At 41.5% G+C, this 12,241-nt stretch overlaps 1 protein-coding gene across 3 annotated transcripts in view; it reads right to left on the minus strand.

Moving 5' to 3' along the window:
• The window catches only part of KIF15 (kinesin family member 15), a 927,215-nt gene that overhangs the window by 384,842 nt on the left and 530,132 nt on the right, over positions 1-12,241 (minus strand). For all 3 annotated transcript variants that reach the window (XM_078663524.1, XM_078663523.1, XM_078663522.1), the window contains exon 28: positions 2,750-2,854. In XM_078663524.1, coding sequence (XP_078519650.1) covers positions 2,750-2,854 — 105 coding nt within the window. The remainder of the gene's footprint in view (positions 1-2,749; positions 2,855-12,241) is intronic.

Here is a 12,241-nt window from a genome sequence, read left to right on the forward strand (position 1 = left end):
CAATTATACAGTACACAGAAAGAATTGTTAAAATGTACACGTAGACTCTTTAAAGACTCCGTAAAGATATGTGTTGTTTGAGATTAACAAATATGAGATACTTTGAAAAATAGAATAAATCTGGTTTTGTATTAATAAAATATTGTATATGTAGCACAAATTCATTTGGAGAACAGAACCTTCAGCACTTGGGAGGCATATGAGAAGAAATACAGGTCTAGAGGGTGTATTTTCCTATACAGAGCTACTTTCCCCCCTCTGGTCAGACCTATAAGTATTAATATTAGGGGGTACCTTTGTTTATTATGTGTGTTTCTTGGCCAATCCATAGCAGGTTTTGCTGCATAGGACAATCCATCTGGAGATGGTTAGTTTCTGAACAGCTTATCCCTTCTTCGCTCTAAAGAAGCCTAACAAGGGCTGATCGTCTAACCGACGTTCCTTGGTGCGGTCAATGTAAAAACGTGAGCTTTTTTGGGGTCTAGGTAATGTAGCCTTTCTTCCTTCTTAGATGGATGAAGCTGGGTAAAGAAAGTTTTTTCACCTATATATTTCTGGAAGAACAACAGACCAGAAACTTCTCCCTGAGGTCTGTATAGATCGTCTTAGTCAAAGGATGCCTGGCTGCCAGGATAACACTCACTACTTGTAGTGGACTTTCACTGGTTTCAACCTCCAAGAGTCATTCAGTGTTTTAGTCTGCATGTAGGTGTGTGAAGAATGGACAATGTGATCTTTAATGTTTTTGCCTCTTTTAAATGCAAATAAGGGCAACATTTAAATTCAATGTGCTGCAGCTGATGCCAGTGCCTCCGACGGAAGCTTTGAGCTTATTAGTGTGCTAGCAAGAGGTTGTGACATAAACCAATTTATCATTAGATATGCCTGATTTGGTCTTTAGTAGTTAATCTCTGGGATTGAACCACACCCTTCTGATTGCTGCCCTATTTTATGAGGATAGCCCCTATTAAGTAATATGCGAGTTTCTTTGAACTAGTCTGTGCTATGAGTTCAAATGCATTGCAACCTGAGAAACTGACCATAAGGAAGGTCATCCCGCAGGGAATGAGGGTGAAAGCTCTGGTATATAAGAATATTTCTTTCAGTGGGTTTTCTGAAGTGAGTAAGCTTCCCTTCATCATGTCTTACAAGGAGGTCCAAAAAGTCAATTTCAAGGCTTTGATGATTATAGTTTAACTACAAATAATTTTGCACTCTGTGTAAATAAGCCTCAAACTCTGTTAATCCAGATTCAGTATCTCTCCATCCCACAAACTTATCTATTATTCTTTTCCAGCATCTAATTGATGCTGCATATGGTTCCGATCAGTACGTATGAGCCGCTGTTCCACGGAATCCAGGTACAGGTACCAGACTTTGGGCAAAAACAGCTCCCACTACTTTGTGCACCAGGCGCATGGGTCTGAAAAGGATCTGCTGTTTCACCGGAAGCCAGTGCAAAGAAATGAAACCAGAGGAGATATGGACTCTGGAACGAAGCCCTAAAACTTTCCAGGACGTGACATTTTGAACTAACTGCAGTCTCCAACTTTGACAGACAGGAAGATTAAGATACATTGAATTGCAGCAATACAAAAGAGGACACATAAGGAAGAAAGTGAAACGATACAGAATGATTACGAAAATGTAACTGGAATAAGCACGACTTCACTACAAATGAAATTTGATCTGAGAGTTAACGATAAGTAAATGTTAATGCCCATATTTGTTTACTAAGACAATGGGAGTAGGCGGTGGGCCGAGTTCATCTGAACAGAAGGGGAGCTCCTAAAACAGGGAGGAGACAGAGGGACTGAAAATCTCTGCCTTGCCCCTTTTAGTTTAATATTATTGCTCATCATACTTCCTTGGGTAGTGAATATGTGATCACACTTCTTAGATGGAGAAAAGTGCCTATTTAAGTTGCCCTGGAACACACAAAAATAGATATTTAGCAGCCCTACATTGGGTATTGCGCCTATTAAGGTGCCATCACTATGGTATGGTAGTCTATTCATCCAGACAATAGGTGTTAGGCTGTCTATCTTCTTATATTCATATACATAGCGTGCTGCCCTGCAACAGCGAATTGACTCTAAAGGAAATGGGACCACAACTGTTCCTTTGTTACATAGTGAAATCCTGATATTTTATTTTTGAGAACACTTTCTGGAAAAAAGGTATCGACTATGGGGCAACAGCCACATGTTGAAGGCCTTGGAGAAGATACTTTTCCAGCAACTGCACCTAGTGGCTTTTGGTAAAGTCTTAACTGAAATCATTAAAGCGTACCTCACATATTTCAGTACTGCCTTTCAGAGAACAAACTTCTCTGTAATGGGTTCAACTGTTGCAATCTTTCCAAACATCTTTTTGAATGAGACTTGCGAGGTCAGGCTCTCAGCACGTACAACATATGCTATAAAACACACATAGGTGGGGGACTACAATATAAGTGGGCAGCTTGTTCCACGCTATAGTACTTGAAGAGTAGCACAAAAGTCAACTGTTGGAAATAATGTTCATGGTGGAAATAATGTGGGACTAAAGTAAACTCTTGAAAGAAAATAAATCAACTTCCATGTAAATTGAGAAGCCATAAAAACGTTGTTGCATGTCAAAACTGACCGTCTAACACAATGTAATTCACTAAGGTTGTTAAGCAAAGTTAGCTTCACGTAAGAGTCAAATAAGAAAAATACTATTGTGAGAGAACCCTTATATGTACAGTACTTATTGATTCAAGTACCTGGGAAAGTACCACTGTGTCCACTTCTGCAGCAATTTCTGCTTGTCGCAACTTCTCCTCATAGTCACTCTTCAGCCTCTCCATTTCATCCCTCGTTTTGTTCAACTGCATTATTTAACAAGAAACACAGAGTTTTACAATTCTTAAATATTGGGTTCTTGCGGTTACAGTACGCTGCGAGCAGTCAAATTATAATAGAAAGAGAACACTATTACATTTTAAAAATGGTAAATGATTATTTTAAGTGTAGTTTTACTGTAAAGTAACCTAAATGTCAAACGAAAAATCGCCAAATTTGGGTGTGCTTATGTAAATAATTTTGCTCCAAATGGCAGACCGTTCTCTACAAATAGAGATGAAACATATTTGCTATACAAATATTCTCGGTTTCTTCGAAAGTGAAAACTTAATTCTATGGAAATTCCTTTTTATTCATCCATTTTCAACTACCTAAAGTAAGAAGTCTAGATAGGGAAAAGAATGGTCAAAAACAACAAATAACTTACCTTCAATAACATATTTACTGATAGCCATTCCAAACTTCCTACAGAGACCTCTTTGAGAACTCTCTCTCGGGTATCAGAATGGGACAGTGTAAAATCCATGCATTTCAAAAGCTGGGGCTAGGTGGCTAACATGGCATAGGCTCCGAATGAGCTAGAACCAGTCCAGCCTTAACTGCCAAGTCCAGGGAGGACCTGGTCTGGCAGTTGGGCTGGACGGTTCCCATGAGGCACAGGGTCAAGACTGATTTGCATATGGCTGAGTCTAAACTGGGGTGGCATGGTGAGCAAAAAAAACGAGGGATTAAACCCAGATCCGTGACTGGAGGTACATTTATTATTTGTTCAACATTCTGTCCATCATTGTTCTTTTTGCATTTGTTGCCCTAGTTGGCCACAGGTATAGGTAGATGTGGGTCCTGTGCTCACTGCGCCACTGGATTCAAGCTAGCCTGGCTGATGAGGGGTGTTACCCCAAACTGGTCCAAGGATGCTTGTTTCCGGACCAGGGAGGACCTGGCCAGGCAGTTCGGATTGGACTGTTCCCATTAAAAGCAGGGACAAGACTGATTTGCATATGGCTGGCTCCAAACTTGGGTGATGTGGTGAGCAAATAAACAGTGGATTAAACCTAGACCTGTGACGGGGGTGAATGTTTGAATTGTCCAGCATTCTAACCATCTGTTCTTTTTGTTTTTGTGGTTTCATAGATCAGGATTCTGGGATCAGGAAAGGGGTTGAGAAAGTAATGTGCCAATTACTTACTGTAATCTTTATTAGTGTGATTATTCCTTTTCGTCCCAGTAGATACATCCCTCCCTAAATCGGATAGCGACCTCGATGCCTGGTGCTAGGGGATGTGAGGATGTGCTCTGGGTGAATGCCACTTTTAAGGTCCCTGTTGTAAGAGGGAGCTTTGGCCAACTAGGACATATAGTGCTGGTTGGAGGTGGGTCAATCTTACTCAGTAAGCAAAGGCAATCGGGGTAATGAAGACTACTAGTTAGTAATATGCGCATGTGTGTACAATGAACTTCGCTTTTTGGGAAATACATAGGTGTATCATATCCTTATATAGTGCAAAATGAAATGTTCAGTAACATCCGCTCGGGGGAAAGGGGGGGGGGGTGGAGTGAGACTGGTTGCACTGCTGATGGGTGGCGAGTGGTTAAGGGTGAGGCGCGACCATCTAAAGGCAGTAGAGGGGAGAATACGTGGAATTACATATGACAGTTCTTAGTAACACTCATCTTTCCCGCAAATAATTTCTATTCATGCTTGGATTGATTTATGTTAAAAGCATACTTATTTGGAATATCAATACCCCAAGAAAGTAGGAAGCGCTCTGTATAGCAGTATATTCTACGGTAATTACTTGCAAATAAAAAATGTCTTTCTGCGACAATTATCCATTACAACAAGACCCTCCAAACCTATTTTATGGCAAAAATATCGACTGTTCACATGCGGTCTTTAAAGAACAAAGCAATGTAGATTCCCGTGTGTGAAGTGTGTAATTAGAAGGCATATTGTGTGGTTTTTGTGCTTGTCCTTCATGTAGGTAATTGTACACTAAATCTGCTGTAGTGTGAATGCTAAGCTTGAAGGTAACTAAAGCGGTAAAACGAAGTTGAAGTAACATGTCATGCTGCGTAATATTTACGTCCTCCAATCAGGCATTATCGTAACATTAAAGAATAATAAAGATTACACATTTCAACTAAACATTAAGGAAAAAGTTAATTACCTTCAGTAACTATCGTTCTGGTGGATACTGCATCTACCTGCAAATTCATCGCATGTTGAAAATCCCCAGGCGCCAGACTGGATGCGGAAACCTTTCCTTAGCTATCCCACACCACTTGGTGGATCGGGTGCCAAGTCTGCACCGGAAACGACAACCTAGTGTAGTCAATGGTGCCATAATTGAGCTCTTGCTGGCCTGGCAGGGCTGTACAGTTGGAACCAAGTGAAGGTTAAGGAGTGTGGAATTTCATAAAACCTCTACTTGTCCATAGGGCAGGTTGCTTCATAAATGAACTTGTCCTGTAACAAAATACACTTGTCCCTTTTGTGCCATGTAATGTGGTGACAAATTATGGCAGCAATCTCATTACATAAGAGCTCTGAAATAGCCTCCCTGATTATGCCAGGGCTCCTTACATAGTAGGGTTTGAATACTAGCAATTCCCTTATGTTGCCAAATTTCCGGAGATCTACATACTGGGGCTGAAGGTAATGGTAAGCAACAGTTCCAGGGTTGGAATGCCCTTTGTCGACTGTGCAAACCTACTAACTTGCCTCAGCTGTGCAAACCTACTAACTTGCCTCTGGCCTCTTTCTTTAAATGTATTTTTTTTAAATTAGGGAAGTGGGGCCGTGTGGCTCTCCTCCCCTGGCCCCAGGGACCACACCCCACGGGGCCTGGCCTTTTTTTTTTTAAGTAGGGGAGGGGGGCCACGTGGCCCACCTCCACTAAGCCACATCTGGCCCCAGGGACCCCATCGCCCACACTGTGCCAGCCGGCTCACCGCCTCCTGCGGTAGCCGGCATTGCTTTTGGACATGGGGAGCTGCTAAGATGCCGCTCCCTTTGCCCAAAAGCAATTCTGCTTTGCTTCGATGAAGCGATAGCAGGTTTCCTGCTCTCCCTTCCAAGAAGCAAAGCAGTGTTTGCTATGTCAGGGCGGGAGCCGTGCTCCCAGACCTGTCATAGCAAACAGTAATGTTCCGGGGGTGGGCACCCTGGGACATTGCAGGAGCCAGCCCTGGGGTGTGGCGGTCCCCAGGGCCATCAAGAGCTCGGCGCAGCCCCCCTCCCTACATTTGCTTAGCCCAGGGGAGGTGGTGGTATCTGGGTCGGGGGGGGGGGAGGGGGTGGGGGCGCAAGGTGCCCCCCAATTATTAAAGGAAGCCCTGGGGAGGTGGCGGTCCCCGGGGCAGCGTGGAAGGAGGCAGGAGACCCCCATGCATTTTTCAACAAAAAGCCCAGGGAAGTGGCGGTCCCCGGAACTGTGGGGGCCCCCACACCATAATCAAGAATTGCCCCTGGGACATGGCCCACCCAGGGGCTTAAAACAAACAAAGCGTGGAAGCCCGCGCTTCGTTTGTTTTTTTATAATTACGTCTGGATTCACGCACCCAGCGCAAATTCGGCAGAAATGATATTAAAAAAGCTTTTATGACCCTGGGGGTCTATGTGGGACCACCTGAGCAGGCCTAGGGGCGTCAGTGTGTTTCTACCCTGCCTCCTTTTCTTGTTTTTCAATATTTTTTTTTCATCTTTTTTCTTGCGACTCCGTACAGAGTCACATAATGGCTGCTTACACACTCTGGTTTTGAGTGTTGGCAGCCAATAAGAATGAAGCTCGTGAGGATTCACGACGACTCCTCGGTGCTCAGATATCGATATTTTTAGAATTTCTCAGGAACTACTGAACGGATTCACACCATTTAATAAAAAGGTCGCTTTCTGAACCAAGACCTACCTTTTTGCCAAATTTGGTATAATTCCGTTCAGCAGTTCGGGCTGTAGCCTGTTCCAAAATTTCTATGGAAATTAACATGGGGAAACGTTTTTGAGACCCCCTTTTTACGCTGCCTCCACTTGACAAATCACCCCGAAACTTTCAAAAGAGGAGCTGACCGGAGCGCCCCATTAGTTTTTAAATTTTCGCAAAAATTCGTCAACCGGTGCCAAAGGTATTGGAAAATAAAAAAACGCTTTTCCTATGGAAACTAGGTCCTAACTATAACTACCTAAAGACGACCGCCAGTAGGTTAAAACGACTAAAATTCATCAGTTATAATTACTTCAAGTAACTAACTCATGTCCTAAAATAACTATAACTTGCGGGCTCGCCATTTACAGTGTTGTCATCAATAATATTATTTGAGATGCTGCAGTGCTGCTATCAATGGTGTCATAGAACATGTCATTAGTGATGTAATATGTGTAGTAATTAGCAGTGCGTGGCCAGGGTATGCGTTATAGTTACTTTAAGACACAAGTTATAGTTCTTGAGTTAACTAGACCTGCTGAATTTCAGTGGCTTTGTCAGTTTAAAATGGTACGTTTAAACTGACATTTTCACCAAACTATAACATCCCTGTAACCCTGGTTCTTTCAGTGAATTTCTAAGGCTTTTCCTAAAGTAAAGTAAGATATTATTACAATTCCCAACTATAACATCAGTTTAACCTTAGCCATGAGCAAATTTCGGTGTTTTTTTTTCCAATGATCCGTCCATTGCCATGCGCGATTTGGGGTTCACAGCAGGGCCCGGCGTGTCGAACCCTTCTGCAGGTGGAGGACCCTATCTGGCGTATCTCACCGCTCAACCCCGCCCCCACCCTTTTTTTTTGTTGCTCCACGGATTAATAGCAACTCTACAGGGGACCCAAGTAAATCTTGTAGGATTCAGGAACTGTTCTTCCTGATGATTCTAATAAGGGAAAAAGGTTTGACACATTTTGCTGGTGAAAATGCTTTCGATCACTATCAGGGATTATTTGTGGGGGCTCACTCCGTACAATGGGCCTTTGATACCCCCCTCCCTCCATGAGCACAATCAATCTTTCTACTACTCACTACTCCCAGGGTGTTTATGCTCAAGGGTGGCAGAAAACATACTAGCCACCAGGTAATCTAAATTATAAAAAAAAAAAAAAAAAAATAAGGAGTGGGTTGGCATAGCCTGTCAGACCCAAAAATAAAATGGGTGGGGGCTGACCAACCAGGCTGGACGGACTGTGGAAGTATACCTTTCAATCTGCCACCGGACCACTACCTGGGGGACAGAAAGCCCACTAGATACCCGGAGGAAAACAATATACACAAATAATAAGGGTTTAGCATTGCGTCGTGCCCCAACCAGAAAACAGGTTCAGTCTTTCTGCCCGCCTGGGGAATAAATCATCCCGATAGCAAAGGAGAGGACATTTTCATTCTTCAGGGCTTTTTTTTTTTTTTTTTACATGCGAGCCAGCAGAGAGAGGGTAAATACCAATGTCTTCTCAACTGCTATACAGGAAACTAATGAGTCAAACTAGAGACCTTTCCAACACAACATGGTCTTGGCTTAGGCCCCATTTTAATCTGCTCATGTTGTAGGGCGCTTGGCCCAGATATACAAATGGAATAGTGTTTTTATCAGGAGGTGCGTGGCAAGAATTCTGTGGATCCACACAGATTCACGAACTTTCCAACTCAGATATGTTAGAAAAATGCATGATTTTAGGTTAAGGTTGAGGTTGGAACTGTGGTTAAGAAAACTTCATGGGATCTGTGCAAGGCACATCACACTGGCCTCCTCCAGGTGTCTATTTTTAAAAGCGTTCTGGGTTTGGCAGGTTTCCAAAGGTTGCACCTGAGCTGGGCTCAAATACCACAGCTATACCAAATGCCAAATCAGGATATTTTTGACAGGAAATAATGTCTCCACATTACAATTTCGGGCCTTGTGTCGATGGTGCTAGGTCAATCCAAACAAGGCTGTATTTTTATCGAACATTTGGGAACATTGGGACATAGGACATTTCTTAAACCTGTATAGGTTGTGGAATTTCCATCACGGAAATATGAGGAAATGATGTATTTCATTTAAAAAGGTGAGGTCTGTAGGGCATTGTGGGTAAGAGCAAGTAGGGGAATCCATGCAAGCCAAACCACCCTGGTCTACCCTGGGTATTTAGTTTTCAGAATTAGCTGGGATTGTTAAGTTTTCCTGGATAGCTACACTGAATATATATATATATTTTTTTTTTAAGGGTTGTTTTGAGGGAAGAAACTTGATCTGTCCATGTTGTGTTTTGGGGCATTTTCTGTTGCGAGCGCGGAGTCATATCCGTTCAAATGTGGCAACAGTGGTTGGCTTTGTGGATCCCTGAAATTTCCAGAACTTTCCCTCATAGAAATGTGAGGAAATTGTGTGTTTTAGCCAAAGTTTAAGGTTTCCAAGGCCTTCTGGGTAAAAACAACACAAAACAAAACACGCTGAGATCCATGCAAATAACACCATCCAAAACTCCCTTGGGTGTCTAGTTTCCAGAAATGCCTGGGCTTGCTAGGTTTCCCTAGTGATGGACAAGTCAGGATCCAAAATCCCCAGTTAGCCACGTCACTAAACATGGTCATTTTTCTCTCCGGTTTTCCGCCATCTCCATGTTGGGTTTTCGAGCATTCTGTGCTGTGGGCGCTAGGTCCAGCCACACAAGGGGGGTACCATTTTTAACAGAAGTGTGGAAATGCTGGATAATAGGCATTTGGGGGATCCCCCACATCTTTTGGAACGTTCCCTCACAGAAATGTAAGGAAATTTGTGTTTTTGCCAAAGTTTGAGGTATGCAAGGTTTACATTTTTTTTTAAAAATCACGAGTCACACCACACTCCCTTGGGTGTCTAGGTTTCATATCGTCTGGTTTGGCAGTTTCCCTAGGAGGCAGCTGAGCTATGACCCAAATGCGACAGCTACCCACATAATAATAAAAAGCGTGCATTTCCAATTTACAAATTTTAATCCAGAAAGAAGTGGGAACACAGAATATTAGAGGATTTATTATTGCCAACTGGAATTCTCAACATTTTTGGTTTCCAAATGTAGTCTAGTGTGCAAGAAAAATCACATTTTGAAACATGCCCTTTGAATCACATAGTAACCACAAATTCAGATGTGTACAATAACAAAAAACAAAATCACAGATCCTGTATTCAGTATCTTCTGTACGTTTCACAATTACATTGATTTCCTTCACACCCGTTTTTTAATTCCTTAGGATTTACCAAATGAATTGTTATAGAGTTGATACATAAAGAAAAGTCATATGCTGCAGTTCGGTTATTGGCTCTTTCGTGTTTTTGGAGAACCTACAAACCCTATATATATCCAGACAACAGGGAGGGTCTAGCATACATATTGCTTTTGTAAATCAGCCATTGTGACAAAAAATTACAAGTCAGTATGTTATGACCAATGGCAATTTTTTAAATGTATTCCCCCACCTTTTTATTTCAACATTCAATTTCTTTGGGAAAACCTTGAGGGATCTAAACAAATAACCCCTTGCTCAATTTAGAATATTGTCTATTTTTTAGATGTGTATTGCTCTCCGGGAAGTTATGCAGACTTTAGGCTGCATCATCCGGTCGATGGGCATTTTCCGCATGCAGTGCAGAACCTAATTGATCAGTGCTCCAGTTTTAGGTGGCGAAATGCCAGTCCGCCGTATGGAATGAGGAGTGTGGGCACCCCATGTAAAAATAAAGAACAAGATAGCTGCAATCACTGTGGGGGCTAACACCCGATGCAAGAGTTAGTCAGTGTTAGCGCTGTGCTGAAATGACTGCAAATTCTTCAGTATCACCACTCATGGGTTTCACACCTGTTTCCACCACAAACTGCAAGTAGGTAGAAAAATACAATAACTGCGGTAAAAAGGAGTTAATACAACTCAGCTTACTTCTGAAACCTGGGAACATGGTGACCTTAGCACAACAATTCTTTAGTTGATGCTATTTTTTGATAAAATAAACCATATGCTTACATTCACAACACTTTCCCCCCATTTGTACTAGTAAAGCCCATAACATGTAGCTATATTTTGGCTATTTGCTAGGTTTCTTCAACGGGAATCTACACACCCTGGGTACCTTTAGAATCTCCAGAATGTTGGAAAAATATTGATGCAAATTTATAGTGGATAACCTTTGAGGAAAACAAAAGTTATAAAGGTTTAAGCAGAAGTACCCTAAACTTCCAAAAAGGTTTTAACAACCAAGTGGTTAAACAAAACAGAGCATTTCCTCCCTTTCAGTGCTTGGAGGGGGGAAAAGTCTTTCATGATGACAGTGCTGCTCTTAGAACATTAATAAGCAAATCTGGCAAGCTGACCCTTGTAGACATAGCTTTGATACAAACATCTAGCAATTAATCCTCCTTAGTGTGTAAAAATAAACATTGTAAATGCAGAACACTTTGCACTTAATTTGTTTTCTTTATATCGGTCCTGTTAAACCTATCTTATAGTTTCAATGTAACACAAAAGAAAAGTACATTTTAGAATGGTTGTATGACCGAACCACGACAGCATTTACGACTACCCTGGAACAACGACTGTCTTTACAACGAAAGTCTTTAGAATTTTTATTTTACCATAAATACACCTTTACTATGAAAATGTAAGTGTTTTACAGATAAGTATAATTATATATAATATATATATATATATATATATATATATATATATATATATATATATATATATATATATATATATATATATATATATATATATATATATATATATATATATATATATATATATCCCTATACATCTACATCTCTCTATATCTCTCTATATCTATCTCTATCTATGTACACACACACCCCCACACACACACACTCCGAAATGTTCACAATCACTGGAAGATGTCATGAGTGATGTTACTTACCATGTCATGAGTGATGTAATTTGTGATTTCATAAGCAGTGCATTGTGGGGCGTGAGTTATAGTTCGCTCAGGGAACTATAACTTCTGAATTTCACTGGTTTTGTATGAGTGAAATGTAGTCTAACTAGAACTCCCCTGTAACCTTTGTTTTTTCAGTTTATTTCTAAGGTGTTTTACATGCTACTTCCTAACTGTAATGTCCTTTTAACCTATGGTTCTTTTCAGTGCATTTCTACGTTTTTTAAAAATATGCTAATAGGTCCCTCTAATCTTTGTTTTTTTCAGTGAATTTCCATGTTGTTTAGGTTGTAGTCACGTTTGCAGAGTGGTGGAGAAAGGGGGCTGGGCCTCCAACCAGCTCTCAGGAATCCCACTGTGTAGGACTTACAGGAGGTACCAGGATGGCTTTTTGGCCCCCAAAGACCCTCAGGAGTAAAGTGGACTTTATCCCACAACCAGGCATTTTTCAGGAAGCGTGTTTGCAGAGTGGTGGATTAAGGGGTCTGTGTGGGACTTACTGGAGGCCAACATTCAGATTAT

The sequence above is a fragment of the Lissotriton helveticus genome, chromosome 10 (assembly GCF_964261635.1).
Source record: "Lissotriton helveticus chromosome 10, aLisHel1.1, whole genome shotgun sequence".
Classification (NCBI taxonomy): Eukaryota; Metazoa; Chordata; class Amphibia; order Caudata; family Salamandridae; genus Lissotriton; species Lissotriton helveticus.